This window comes from Antedon bifida, chromosome 9, assembly GCF_963402885.1.
Source record: "Antedon bifida chromosome 9, ecAntBifi1.1, whole genome shotgun sequence".
Classification (NCBI taxonomy): Eukaryota; Metazoa; Echinodermata; class Crinoidea; order Comatulida; family Antedonidae; genus Antedon; species Antedon bifida.
This window is the reverse complement of record NC_136234.1, coordinates 19,115,548-19,131,725: the sequence shown is the minus strand read 5'-3', so window position 1 is coordinate 19,131,725 and position 16,178 is coordinate 19,115,548. Positions and strand designations below refer to the sequence as shown.

The 16,178-nt window shown below is 31.7% G+C and overlaps 2 protein-coding genes across 7 annotated transcripts in view; both read right to left on the bottom strand.

Annotated features, from left to right (window-relative positions):
* Window positions 1–125: 125 nt before the first annotated feature.
* Window positions 126–6,272, bottom strand: LOC144852229 (sphingolipid delta(4)-desaturase DES1-like). Its single transcript, XM_078709996.1, has 3 exons — window positions 6,124–6,272; window positions 3,486–4,228; window positions 126–3,186 (listed from the first exon to the last, which is right to left on the bottom strand). The coding sequence occupies exons 1-3, from the start codon at window positions 6,203–6,205 to the stop codon at window positions 3,025–3,027; spliced, it is 987 nt and encodes a 328-aa protein (XP_078566122.1). The 5' UTR covers window positions 6,206–6,272; the 3' UTR covers window positions 126–3,024.
* A 459-nt stretch (window positions 6,273–6,731) lies between these two features.
* LOC144852238 (synaptosomal-associated protein 25-like) overlaps window positions 6,732–16,178 on the bottom strand; it is a 72,928-nt gene continuing 63,481 nt past the window's right edge. For 4 of the 6 annotated variants that reach the window (XM_078710012.1, XM_078710014.1, XM_078710010.1 and 1 more), the window contains 2 exons: window positions 15,846–15,990; window positions 6,732–10,168 (listed from right to left, as the gene is read on the bottom strand). In XM_078710012.1, coding sequence (XP_078566138.1) covers window positions 10,100–10,168; window positions 15,846–15,990 — 214 coding nt within the window. In that variant the 3' untranslated portion in view covers window positions 6,732–10,099. Of the gene's footprint in view, window positions 10,169–13,117; window positions 13,606–15,845; window positions 15,991–16,178 lie in introns of those variants that run through there. The other 2 variants (XM_078710015.1, XM_078710011.1) reach the window with 2 other exon arrangements.

The window sequence follows — 16,178 nt, the reverse complement described above, 5'->3', positions numbered from 1 at the left end:
AACCATTTTATTCGATGTTATCAGTGATAAATATATATACAAAATAATTAATCACTGGTCAACATAGGAGTACAGTGGAGTAAGCCTACAATATTACCAATACACTGAGAACTTATTCTAGGCACACTTAATGAAAAACACTGAAAAACATTAATTGATCAATCAATATATTTAACAACCATAAAACAAAACTTTTATTCCAATACTTCGTCATCAGGCTCCAATTAGATATAAAACTGATTTTTACAATAGATATCGAATAGGCCATCACAGACAAACTTCCACGAAGGAATAGGAATATTGTGAAAGTAATATTATAAGTAAATACCTGTATCATATCATGGGTAATATCATTTTTTTTTCTAATTATTGAATAATACAATTACAATACTGTAGAAAAATGTTACTATATATTAAAACAAGGAGCCTGTACCTTAATTTGTACACATCTTTGTAATAGATTAAATAATGCATAGAAATAAACTTTACATAAATTCACAGAAAAAAAAACTTAAGAATAGTAATCCCAAAATCATTCTTATAATTTTAATCTAGTTTCGGAGACTAATATTTGTATATTTAATATTAAGGCCAAATAAAATTGTTGAGACCAAGCCAGGACTTTTAATACTATTATCTATTGTCATGACAATAATTAGCTAAATTGTCACTTATTGTCATGACAACAATAGTCTAAAGTCCAATGTTTACACAAATCGGAACACAATTCTTTCAATTGATATAATTCCTGAATAATGTAACAATTTCTAATTATACATTAGGAAATGCAAACAAATTGTAGGATAGTACAAAAATGAAAATATAACATATTTTTGTGACCAACTTAAAATGAGTACAAGGCCTATAAAGTATAGTTATGCACATAAAATATTGCATTAAAAGAACACAAGAAGACAATGAGAAAATAGCTGGTATGAACACATAGTATACTATACAGTTATTTGTTACAGTATAGCAGCCAGCAGGAGCCTGTTATATACTGTGCACTTACAAATATATTGTTTAGAATTTTGCATGCCTCTGATGTCATCTTTTTATTGCTTTATATTCTATCTGACTAAAACTAAACATAGCATTGTATAACCAACAAAAAGCAAAGAAAGAAATAATCTCTAGTATTGTAATGGTATTCCACTAGGAATAAATAAACCATAATGTGGTAATCTCTTCTTCCTCGGTCACATTTGCCTAGACAGAAGAAGAAGAGATTACCTTCCTAAATGTACTTAACCTAACCCTCTAAATAATTTGATGGCATTGCTGTTCAGTCTAGTGTGACCGTGTATTCAAATGAGGAAAATAACTTACCAATGTAGATAAGTCAATTGTACCACAACCGGGCAACCATGGGCTGGCCCAACAAGTTTTTGTGAAACATTTGGTTTTCAGATTTTACATAAGAATTTGGGATACTAGTTTGAAATTTGAGTTTGAATTCAACGAATTCGGGAGAGTTGTACCATGGACCTAATTTATAGGTCCATGGTTGTACCAATGCTTGTGCGTTCCTAGTATATAGTGGTGTACAGTAACCCACCGTCCATAAAAATCATATGAGGGAGGGTGGTTTTATTAGTCATGTGGTACTTGGTAATACTGTACAAGCTCCTATCAATTCACTTCAACTGGTATTTCAACAAACTTCCCAGTTAAGTACAGTAGTGAATGAATTAGCATGGCTTAAGCAAACAGACTAAACAAATATACTTTAACCAAATAAAGCAGTTATGTAGTTGATTGGTTAAGTAAATATTGCAAAATCGGTCTACTTTACTTATTCTTTCATTTTACATTGATTACAACACCAATACTTTAAGCCTCCAAATATTCTAAAGTAATATTGCCTTAATACTATAACTGTATTTAAGCTAAAGTTATATTTAAAGTAAATTTTGTCTCTGCAGCATAAAATTAAGGTACAGTAAGAACTTGCAAAACCAACAAAAAACAACAGCACCACCTACAGTCTACTTATAAACATCATGCCACATGGTGACTACAGAGGGCAGTATATACATTTTTTGTTCAGAGTAAAAATACAATAATCAAATCTAAGTAGTAAAATAAAAATGTAGACCTTTTTAATATTGTTAGATAATTTTTTTTAAATAGGAGCTCAATATACTAAAAAATAATATATAGAAAAATAATGGTAGGCCTAGGACTAAAGATTAAAGTTTATATACTGTACTTAATCCTAGAATTTACTTATTACATTGTCATTCATATCACCGAGTTGTTTTATAAAATTCTCAAAGAAACGTTGTGATTCACCTACTACAATGTATTTTTTGTTTTGTGGCTCATCAGCGACACTTTGAGTCATCTACTGAGGCTAAATAAACTAATACTGGAGTGTAAACAAGGCCTATTATCACTAGCAATAGCATGCATTCACAAGGGTTTGAAATTAGTAGCACAGAGAATACTGTGTGAACAAGGCAGTGGTTTATCTCACTTCACATGATCAACAGAATACAGTCAGACCGGACTAATAAATGCTAGTACTATTGTTGTGTTATATGTTGATATTAAATCAGCTTTGTTTAATCCCTTATTCCCTTTTCACATCTGCAAAATGTAACAAGTTGTAACCAGGTTTGCATAGTGTGAATACTATTTTGTGAAAAATCTCCCGAGATTTCACAGGGGACCTCTGTGAAATAAGGGAGAAAAACACACTGTTTTTGTTCTGAGATGTTCCAAGTTCTTATTGCGCGTGTGTATTGCTTTGGTATTAAACTGACCAATCATAGTAATCAAATAGCGCGCAACTATGCTTTCTTCCGAGATTTCTCAGGGTTCGCATATGTGTGTATGAAAACGTGTACTAAATCGGGAGATCAAACCTGGTTACAAGTTGTACAAATTTATGCAGATGTGAAAAGGGTATTAGTTACACTACCTTTCATAGATCACACCTCCTAGTTCTCCACATTCCATATTAAATGCATAAGAGTTCACAATCAAATAATAAACATTGTGACGTTACCCACTTATTGCTCAACGTATCCAAGGATCAGGTAGATTTGGGTCGCGCGCGTCAGGTCGTCGGATACGGTTGAATGGTCCATTTTCGGGGTTCATAATGAAGTCCCAAACAACAGCCGTGAACGATTCATGACATTTCTGGTCCTCGTAGAATTCTGGTGCGATTTTACGAACCTGAAAAATATGAAGATATAATTATCACATAGGATTTAAGGTGGCGTTATTGTAAGGTCGACATGGAACTCAACTGGGCGACATGAGCCAAGTCTACAGTAGTTGACAATTAGTTTCATGGTGACATAAGCACCCTCACACTTTTCAGTTGACATGAGTGCTCTTGTTATGTGTTCGAGAGTTGTCTTGAGATGAACTGTAGACAGAATACACATTCCTTTTGCTTCGGCATGTTAAATTGTCTACCATCCCTAAACGAAGGGTTTGCTAAGCATACTCTAGCATAAAATAAGACTTACCAGTGGTAGATTCTTGCCCGGTATATTTGGGAAATCGTGATGCTCAACGTGATATCCCACATTGAAAGCTAGGTAATTGTACGCCCCTTCATACGAATATGTCTCATAATCTCCAACAGCTACGTAATGTTCTGAAATAAAGTGTCCCGCCATCGGGTGAAGTCCTAAACTTATAAAAGTACAAAGCAATAAATACGCCAACGATTTATAACTTGTGAAATACACAAGGCATACATTGAATATTAACTGTACTGTGAGATTATAATATTCTAAACGTCCGGGAACTTTTGGTCGTAAAAAAAACGGACGTAGAGTGTAAAACAACGGTTGGAAAAACATCCATATCATTTTCGTGATTCTATTATGAAATAGTACGCCCTCTGCATGAGTTGGTATATCCGGATCCATATGTTCTTGTCCTTGATAACGATGGTGGTCGTGATGGTAGCGCCGAAATGACACCGACATTGGTACACCAAGTATGGTGTTACCGATGAAACCTATCAGACGATTCCGCATTGGATGGCCGTGACCATACGTCAGGTTATGTCCGGTTTCGTGAATGGCAAGTGTCATGGAGTGGTTGACTACGCCTCCGAAGCAGTATGCTACTATTAGTATGGTCAACCATGACTGGTCTTGGAGTAGGTAACTGGTCAAGACCTGGGTCAATACCATAACAACCATGGTAGAAGCTGTGTTGTCATCATGACCCATCAACTTCTTGACTTCCGGATATTTTTCTGCAAAAATTTAATGGTAAAATTTAATGGTATCAATTAAATATTTAGTCAGTATTATCAGATTATATTTATCTGGGCACAGAATTTACTATAGCAAACTAGTCATTTTTGTTTTCAAAAGCAAGTTAAAAATGTCACTTTTGATTGCATTTATTTAAAAAAAGACTGTAAATTCAAAAGAAATTAAATATCAGACTTTCTAGAAAACCAGACATATTAGGCCAGCCCAAAAGTATCTGGTATTGGGAGAGTTGACAATATGCGGAGAGAAAAGTTAATTTTATTTTAAATTCAAACATTTCATATAACAGAAATAATAATTGTCAACAAGAACTATAGTATTCCAATGATTAAGGACCAATCCAATCTGAGAGAGTGGTACTGATACATTTATAAGCCTAATCCTTCATTTAATCTTCCCAGGCATACATTCAGACCAATGTTAATCTTTCTATTAAATCAAACCTTTTGTAGAAGATGGCGCATGATTTACAACACCTAAATCAAATCGGTTTTGATATTTATTTTTGGATTGAAGGTCAGCCATAAAAGTCATTCAGTTCACTTCATTTGTGATTAAAAACTAAACAATTGAACTTTAGAAAGATATATGCAAAGCACTGCCCATATAACTTCCGCTAGCAAAGCTTTTATGGGACATTTTAAGAGTTGGCAAATAATAATCATAGACATTTTCAAGACTAGAGTTCAGACTTTGCAGTTGTTATTGACAAAACATATTTGGGCACATCACTACCATATTTGGGAATATCACTACCACATTTGGGCACAGCACTTTTTTTTGTCAAACTAGTTTGAGAGTGTAGACATAGCTTTCCTATTTTTGCAATTAGTGTACCGTAGGTCATCCAATTTTGTTTGTCTCATATTTTTAAATTGTATATCTTCTGCCATATATTATTGTTATGCGTGTTTGATTTGTTTGCTAGTATACTGTTTCTTCCGATTGTCAATGCTTTTTTTAAAGGACCCCATTGGAATTAAATTAAGATTTTTCTAATTCAAAAGATGGTTTCTAATTTAATGCATTTGCTTGTAAATTTGTTTTTTTCATATTGTCTTGTAATCTTATGTTGAAACCGAATACAATTTGGACATTATTTACCAATGTAATCATGCTATCAATAAAATGACAGTAGCATGTTTCCTTATTTAGTTATCTAGACAATAATATCAGCACAGGATTATAAAATCCCAATCAACAAAGCAAGGTAAATATGAACAGGCTTTTGTATTGTTTGCATTGCTGTGAACAAGGTAGTTAGTCCTATTATCAGTCTGTACAAACAAGTAATACAAAGACATTTAACAAGAACCGTCTTCTTGTTGAAGGAGGATCTACCTTGGGAATTCTGAATTTAGTGGAATCTATAAATTAAATTTTAATGGTAATTTTGAAGGATAGGCCCTAGGTTTAGCTAAGCCTAGTTAGGCCTATATTTCTATAGGCCTAGGCCTATTATTCCATTGCTTTATTATGTAATTGAATTGTCATAAATAATACCCAACATAATTTTAACATAAAACAAAATTGAATGGGCCCACATATTCGCACAGAAACTTACCCTTACCTTATGATGGTTAGATACTGTAGCAATAGCCACCCCACCCCCACCCATTTCCTTCATTTAAATATTTTTAATTAAAAGTTTAAATCAAAAACCATCATCCTAGTATACATAGGCTAGCCTTAGTACGTAGGCTGTATTAGACCTAACTATCCTCTATTTCGTTTCCATGATCTAGCCTATAGCCGCCCTACTACTACTAGGCCTAGCCTAGCCTAGCTAGACTCTACGTGAACAGCTCGGAATCTTCCCTCACCCTCCCTCCTCCTCCTCCTGGTGATATTGATAGGCCTATACAGTACTCACTAAGTATTGCTTTGCGTCTTGAAACATGTGGTTCTTCTGTATAAACCCACTCAAAATCATCTCTAGATACAGTACCTCCCATTTCTTATCAGATAGTTGTCTGACCTAGGCCTATAGGTAGTAAAAATAGACCTGTCTTTTTAGAGATACGATACGATACCGGTTTTATTCCGATGTCCTCGGATTTTTCACAGACACTACTGCACACACACATGCGACTGGTGGCTGCTGATTGGTCAAAACTAGACATCAGCTGATGGTGTCACTAGTCACGTGTCATCAAAACGGACACGCGTCGTTTAACGTTGGTTGTAAATAGCTCTCTCAACGTTGACTAGGGGAATTCCCCTACGGCCGAAGATGACAGCAATTGAGCCGAGGAGGAGGAGATAGATATACAGTACCAAGGCAATAATTTGAATTTTTAAATATATTATATGAAATATATATATTATATGAAACATTTGATTGCCTTTGATATACTAACATAAAAGTTGAACATGAATGGAATAATCTGGCCTGCAGGCAAAACAATATTTATTTATTTTTAATATCTGTAGATTTTTTTTTCTAAAACAATAATAATAAACAACAAAAACACATAATAGTTTTGTTTTATAATCGAATCTTTATTAACACTGATAATATTCAGAATAAACACTGGATTTATAAGACTGAACAACTTGACAAGTTTAACCGCTAGTTCAAAGGTCAAACTTGACCCAAACAAAAAAAGCTTTGCATGTTTATGTCCTTAAAAGTTAAATACATGCTGGGATCGTTAATCCCAGATATTTCTATGTATGTACAAATGACACTGAAAAAAGATCGATATTTGTTTCAAAAAGATTGGTTTACATTTAAAATTAAGAAAAGCAGTTTACATTTTGTAGTAGGCCTACAGTAGTGGTACTATATTAATTTAATAATTCACCCAATCCTTTCTGGTCACACTGGAAAAAAGGTACCGTAGTATTTCTTAAAAATGAAGTCTTTCAAATTATGGCTTTTAATGTGCTTGCTAGTTCCATACCTATTTGATAATATACAAATAATGCCTGTTTATAAGTGCAATGGTACAAATAATTTCATGAGGTGAAAGATGAAATTTACAGCATAGATAAACAATTGCTGCAATGGTTCATATACATATTATTATAACAATAATTATTTTGTGCCTAGGTGTAAAAAAAGGACAACTTCTGCATAAAAAATATACTTTTTAGCATAAGCAACTATTTTTACAGTATCTTGATCAAAAGTGAATACTGCCCTCTATCAGCAATTTAAACTATGAACTTTTTTTTTTCAAATATGAATTGACTTATTGCATTTTGACATTTCCAATTTTAGAATTTGTTTGGCTCAGTTCAAAGTTCTCTCCAACGTGCAATTCAAACGACGTCTTCATAATCAGCCAATGGTAATCAACAACCAAGCCATACTTCCGCTTGATTGGATAATTAATGAATCGATCAAAATACTGTCGGTTTTTTTTCTGATTTATTATTAATACTCACATACTAAAAAATGATAAATGTATTGACTACATTGAAAATGACTAAAAAATTGAAAAATCAATTTTCAAAAAATTATCAGATGAAAGATGATACATAACCATGAAGAAGGTAGCAGGTAAAATATTGAATACAAAAAAAATAATTTTTACTTATTACAATTTTGGAATTTAACAATTCAGATTGTTATATCATGAATAAAAAAAATATAAAGAAAAATCACCATTGGAAATTAAGGTAGTTAGGTAAATAAAACTAAAATTGATTTAACAATTTTTGCGTCATTTTTTTACGGCCATCTAAATTGAAAATATACACCTATGATTATTGAATGGACACATTTAAAAGAAACACCTGTAATTTGTTTTGATTTATTTTCTACATCACAAGCAAAATCTTGAAAGACTAAATTAAATTAACTAAATTTATGTTTTTCTAATGCTAATCATTGTCTGTTACTTAGCAACGAATATAATCAGGTATATAAGAGCATTTCGGTCTTATGTTAAATATTATGGAGGTGTGACAACTAGTTATATATCTGTTGTCCGCAAGGAGGAACATTGAGAGGCGCTTCCTTGCTCAATTCGTTGATACAGTTTTAGGGTATTCTAGGTCCAGACAATGACAAACAACTAAATATGAATAGGTCATAGATCATATTAATTCAACACCTTTGATGATGCACCTTTCTTCATAAAAGTCAACTGCCTATCAGCTATCAAAGAATCAATAACAAGTTATAACATTAGATCTGAAATGAGTTATTTGATGAATTTAAATTTTACAGCCATTTTGTTAAAAATGTGATACAATATTATTCATTTGTTTTTTTTCTACAAAAGGGGAAGCATCATCATTAGCTGGGCTAGCTAGGCTAGTTGTGCCTCTAGTTTTAAAAAGGGCACCGCAGAAACAAAGGGAACCACCTCCCTGGCTACGGGCTTGATCAGCTAATATTCCTCATACATCTGATAGTTGTATGCAATATTGATATCCAAAAAGCACAACATATTTTGTTATTTGTTATTTCACAATAAAAAATATTACGGTCGCTCCATGGAATGGATAATTTTGCATTGGTATACAACAATTTAGAAGATCATTTTTAGAACTTAAATTTACAGACATCTACTACGTTTTAAGTTATTATCATCATATAATTAATTATAGTACTTAAAATAAAAGAAAATCGAATAGGAATACATTTATAATAATTCTTATACTTTATGTACAATACTTTTACTATGTTCACATATCACTGGTACACATATATTAATTATATCTACTTATTTTTTTAACACTACAGTAATATTGTGAATATTTCTGTCTTCTCCTTCCTCCTTTAAGCCTAATTTTAGAATATAACTTAATTACTTTTATCTGATGTAACTCTTTATATGTTCAGTGCATTGCTGAGTTATATTGGCTTATAGTTAGGAAGGGGAGATTTTAATGAGTGGAAATACACATAGTATATGATTTAGTACAATGTTTATTTTAAGTAACATAAATCTAGGAAAATATTAACAATAGAGATGAAAATTAAAAACTTTGGCTTACTAATAGTTAATACAAAGAAATATTCCTATAAAAATCATATAGCATAAAAAACAACAATACTTAATATTTATTATAATATAGTTTTTATAACAAAAAAAAGAAAAATTCATATATAATCTATCAACATACTCAAGTGCTACAAAAATAACACTATAATCGATGCTACAAAAATCACAAATACTACAAACATTTTCACTGAGATACATGCCTGGAAAACAGGGAATACAATTAATTTAGCTTATTTACGACAGCTACAAGCATACATACCTTATCCATAAATTCTATGCCGCATAACAACATTTTTTTTTTATACAAAGAATTGTTATTAAAAATAAACATATGCAACCATATGACGAAAACAAATCATATGGTTAAAATATTTGATTAAACTTTTGTTATTAATAATTTGTTTAAAGTCTATAAACTTGTTTTCAATTTAATAGTCAAAAATCCTTGTTTTACTTGAAATTCAGTAGACCTTTTGGTACTGTATAACTGTATGTCAATTGTTGTTAAAGCGAAAAATGTGCTTAAAAAAGAAGAGATTTTAGTTAAGTTGGTTTGAAATATCATATTTAAAGTAATCTATGAGGATAAAAATTATTACATATTTAGTTTAATTTATGATTTGGAATAATGTGATTATATTATTTATGGGCCAAATTTATAATACAGTTTTTTTACATCAAAACTTTTTTCTTTTTTTTTTCAAATTTATTTTCATAACTTTTAAAATATTAATTCAGTCATTGTAATTCATTCTATTAATCATAACTCCGATTTTGAATTTCTTTATTTCATATTAAAAATTATTGATATGGTTGTCAGCCACTTGAAGTAGAAAAATTTAGCACAAACACATTGTAAGAGTCACTTGGAAAGATCATCTTCATGTGTTACTGTTTTCTTAATATATCCTTCGCCCTTTTATCTGCTAGTTGTATACGTTCATTATTGGAATCGGCCTGTGAATAGGAGACATTGATATTAGATAAATATTGAAAGAATACCTGTTATTATTGTATGAAAGTATAGTAAAACCTCTCCTTTGGGACACCCCCATTAAGGGGACACCCCCATTAAGGGGACACCACTATTAAGGGGAAACCCCTTTTAAGGGGACATCCTATTAAGGGCCACTTTCTCATAAACAAGGGGACATATATGTTTTAGCATTCATGGTACAGCCATATTAATAATAATAAGATTTATACAGCGCACATATCCACAAAAGTGCTCAACTTGTTGGGTCAAGAAGGTGTCCACTTAATAGAGGTTCTACTTTATTAACAATTGATTATAACAAATAATAATTTGTACATATTTTGTGCATTTTCTCCTCGTCGTTTGAATTGTTATTAATTAGAAACAGTTTTCTTTGTACGCAATTGTGAAAAATTGATAAATGTCAAATAAAGTTTTTTTAAAAGCTGAAAATGAAAAGATAATTACAAACTTGTATAAGAAAAATGTTAATATTCACAAAATATGAAAACAAAAAAGTTTATACTGTTCAATACATGCACAGATATTCAAGCAAATTTATAGGAAAATAAAGCAACATTGGTGTACAGGATGGCATGCATGAAAATTACTGTTTATGGTATTCAGATGTAACGTAAGCAAATAAGTCTCTTCTCTCTCCCTTCTCCAACATCCTACACCCCCACCCCCACCCCACATTCTCTTCCACCCTTGCTGTCAATTTCATTTCATCCCTATACCATTGTAGTATACAATTAGGTACTGTATCTAATACCATTGATCGGGAGAAATTTCACCTTTAGCAGGAGACAGGAGATCACTAGAAATATCATGCAACTACTGACGGTGATTGTCGTGAGACGTGGGAGGTTTTTACTTTCTGAATACCAAAACAAACATTTTCCTGGAGGCTTGATGGCTGCCAATTTGAGACCCAAATTGTGCCTGATTTTTTAAAACTGGCTGTATGTTAGTACATGGAATTACAAAGAAACATTAATATTTTTATGTGCTTGAAAAATATTGAAATCGTGTAGGAAGTGTAGGAAAAAGCATAAAAAAAAAAACAAGTAACACTATATATATATTAGTTGAATATAAGTACATGCAATATTGTTAGCTGAAACATTTATTAAATTCAAAATAAATAATTAATAGGATTAAAATTGATTTGAACATTATTGGTGGTACCAATTTTCTATTACAAATACAGGTGTTATTATTTTGTACAATCTATTGCACACACGGACGTATAGGAAAAAAAAATTACCTAATTTGACATTACATAAAAATGTAAAGCATAAGAAATTTATATATATATCAACAAAAAATAAATGAAAGCAAAATTGTACCTTAACTATAATACATATAAATTTAAGTAGAATTAATTGGAGATGTTTCCTTAAAACGTAAATATACTGAAATTCAACGTAATGTATACTGTACATATTTAATCTATATACATCTAAAATGGATCTCAACACGACAAATTATGAATAGGCTACAACTTGTTCTTTAGGCATTTCGACCTACTGGGGGAAAACACTGGAAGGATTAGGTATCTAGTATGGTGATGGTGGGGGATGGTGATCTATGGAATGAGAAAATAGGCAGGGAAGTGTAGGGCTAAGTGTAGGACAATGTGATAATAAAGTATATGAGATGTCTACTAGGTGCATGAAAATCGATTCAAAAGCTCTCTATATTAGATATTGACTATAGAACAGAGTTTGTGCATGAATGAAAATCCTGAGGTGTCTACATGATGAACAAGGAATGATAAACAAGGGATAGTGCTATGGATGTCTATGCTAATGTGTTTAATAAGACAGTATATCTTAACACTAAACTAAACCCTATCTAACTAAACTTTATTAAAATATTTAGCCAACTCTCCCAATACAAAAGGGAAACTCAAACATTCGTCTTAAGCTTTGTCTACACTATCAAACTAATGTGATGTGCCCAAATATGGTAATGATATGATGTCATCGTGTCCATATATGGGCATATCACATTTGTTTGTCACATAAAGTTTGATAGTGTAGGCAGAGCACTAATTGGGAAAGCTGACTGCTAACTCTATCCAGGTTAATAAGAGCTCCCTGTTCTATCATTAGAGGTGGTTGAACTTAATTGACATTTTTACTGAGTATAGCTAGAATAAAAAAAAAACCAGCTAGATATTATCATTCATGATTAGGCCTAGAAATAAGGAATTCTGTAGTAAGTTGACTAATTTTTGTTTTGGTCTATTACACTAAATAAATTGACGATGATTTAAAATTGATTTCAATAGAAAAATACAATACAATACTATTCTATATGACAAAGAATCTAAAGTCATTTATGAACATTTAAACGATATTGCACAAATTGAAATAAAAACAAAAAATAATCTTATTGAAAAAGTACTGAATAAATTGTGCACTTTAAACACACTTATAATCCTACAATAATAAATGATCCCTTATTTGGATAAAATGTTCTAAAAATACAAAAAACTTAATCTTAGCCCTAAGATTTACGTTTCATATGCAGTGGTGAATTAGAATACATGATGGGTTTGATACCTAATACAGAGATGGGGACACACAGACTTACTGGTCAAAGAAGGGGGGATTCTTGTTCTACAGAGTCTATTCCAAAATGACTAGAGATTATGATTTGGTATACAAGTCTCTTCCGATGAATTTAAATAGAGATTGATAGTAAGGCTTGATAGTTGGTTATAAGCTATACTTCAATATTATTCAATTTATAATACTGTTACAGTGGACATCGAGTTGTATTAAAAATTTAGTATATTCATCAGATGAGAGTGTTATCATCAGATGAGAGTGTTATCTTAGTGATCAGACAATTTATTCATCTTCACTATCTCAATTCAATTTCTATATTTTGTAATTGATATGTATTTTTCAAAATAAATATACCATCCATTTTGGAGGAAACACAAGCATTTTTGTATGGTAACTTTAAAATACCTTTCCCTCAAAATACAAACTCAAATCAAAGTTGTAGTTTTCCGTCCAAATTTATACAGTGTTTAATTATCGTTTTAAAATAGCTGTCGCTCAAATGCCAACTCAGTCAAACATACAGAATGTTTAATTAACTTTTTGAAAGATAATATCTCGATAGATGCTGATTTTCTGAACTCTAGTCATTTTGGAATAAAATCAACTGGAAATCTAACAATACAGGGTGGTTAAACTTTTGAACAAAGATAACGACGCGATTTTTTAAAAGTATCTCTTCACATATCACGTATGTGACCACCAAGAATTTGTGTTTCCTTGACACATGCTGTGCTGCAAGCTCGGTCGAATGCCTTTTATTTAGAAGCGGCCCGCTATTTGAGTAGCTTAGCTGCACGTTCGTTTGCCACAGATATGCGGCCCACGTTTGATTGTGCCTGTTGAAGTTTGAGATGCAAGATTGAAGAGAAAAAGAGAAAAAAACATTTGATATGAAAGGTTAGTATGGCTTATTAATATTGCACTGGCATGAATATGAGTTTTAAAAAATGTAATGTAGTTAGTATAATAATTATTATATTAATAAGAATTATTTATATTATTAGTTATAGTAATAAAAATAGCAATAGTTATTATATTAGTTGAGAGACTATGGAATAATTATTATAAAAAATAAAAGAAATTTTGATAAATAGTGGAAAAAATATATTTGAAAAAATTAATTGTCATAAAAATGTTTCCAAGCCCCACAAAATACCTGCCCAACACATACCCATCACCAAAATAAATTGCAAATAATTGTAGTTTTTGCGGTGGATTTGATACATATATGTGAGAGCATTACATATCAAAGCCAAAATAAAACACTGTCTACACGTGAAAAAAACGTGATGTGCCCATATATGGACATGATGACGTCATATCATTACCATATTTGGGCACATCAAACTTTTTTTGTCAAACTAGTAGACAGAGCTTTAGGGGTTGGTTGGGAGGCAGATCCAGACACCGCATGTGAACTACTTTTTGACAGACTATTAATATTATATATTAGCATTCAATTTTTAAAAAATCCTGAATCCCTGGTTGAATATTTCTATCATAAGACTTAATTGTGTGCAGAAAAGTTCCAAATTTACTTCTTTTTTTTAAATTGTAGTACGGACACTGTGCAACCAAGCTTCAATTTAATTTTCTTTTAGATAAATTAAGATTAATTTTGTTGCCGTAGGCAATGTCTACACAAAATATCCAGTAAAGAAAAAAGATAAACATTTTCTAGTTAATTATAGATAACTTTTACAAAATTGATCACTCTGTTAACACCTGATCCAGTCATACATAATCTTCAATCAACATGCTAATGCTGTAATTGATAGTAATGGGGGAGGGTGAGGTGATGCAGTTTTCTTCGCAATTAAAACATCAAAGGGCCTTCCAACCATCAACGTTTTTATACATTTATTTTTGTATTTTGGAGGAAATAAATATTATCATTATTATTTTTACACCCTAAAAAGCCTCTATAATCTTTGTAATCTCAACATAATTTACTTAACTTTACTTAATGTACTTGGAACCCCACAATCCTTCACAAGGGAATTCAAGGAACCCCCCCGCCCCTCCCCCAATTTGAAATTTAGAATGCAAATGATATAGGACTATATCAAAATCCTGGATCTCTATTGCTTCTATAGCTTTTTATCAAGTAAAGTCAAGTTAGTTTAAATAGTGTTTTAAGCTCTGTCTGCACTATCAAACTTTATGTGACAAAAAAATGTGATTTGCCCATATATGGACATGATGATGGCATATCACTACCATATTTGGGCACATCACATTTTTTTTGTCACATAGAGTTTGATAGTGTAGACAGACCTTAAGGTTTTAGAAACAAATATGCACAAATGTTTGCTTACCAGTATATTATTAAAAAAAATTTACAACAAAGATAAGATGATTTTTTTCTACCCAATTTTGATAAGTCTGAACCCAGGCATAATAACATAGCGATTTAAATCATTGTACACACAAGGGGAAGTAACATGCAATCATTTTTCACACATATAATTGCACTGTCTCTGAATGACTACTAAATTGCTATTGATGTTGATAACTCAATTTAAAAAGTAGGTATGGGAGAATATATTAGATTAAAACCAGGGTTGAATTTCATCGGTGTTAACTGAATTATTCATGGTTGATAATAATCAAATATTTATTGAATGAATTTTGAAACGTTCTCTTTGAATAATGTCATCGTGATGTAGAAGTTTTGAAGCATCTTGTCAGCTATAGTTATGTAAAGCTCTGTCCACACTATCAAACTAGTTTGACAAAAAATGTGTGACTGTGATGTGCCCAAATATGGAAGTGATATGACATCATCGTGTCTATATATGGGCACATCACCTTTTTGTTGTCACATAAAGTTTGATAGTGTAGACAGAGCTTAAGCTACACAAATAATGGTTCACACAAATTGAAAGTTGAGCTGGCTATTAAGGCATGTAGTTGCTTTTTCTTTTCACTATCATATTGATGTTTTTATGCTTTTTACTACATTTACTTATGGATGAAAAAAAGAAACTTATCTATAAATTGTAGAAGAATAATTTTGACATGGTTCCTGAAAAAAAAAAACCAGTTCTTTTAAAATTTATGCAAGCCTCCTCACCTTGTCGTTAATGCGGTCGATTTGTTGGTTCTGGCCCGATATTTCATTCTGCATATCAAGAGCCATGTGCCGTAGGTTGCCTACTAAAGAGTTGACCTGTCCGATGTTTTCATCCATCTCGTCTTCTCGGGCGTCACTCGTTATCCTGAAAAATCACGTCACGTATCATCAAATGGTAAATATAGTATCCATCAAGAACATTCTATTTTCCCCCCGAAAACTCTGTCTACACTATCAAACTAGTTTGACAAAAAAAGTGTGATTTGCCCAAATAGTGATATGCCCAAATATGTTAGTGATATGACATCATCATGTCCATATAAGGGCACATCA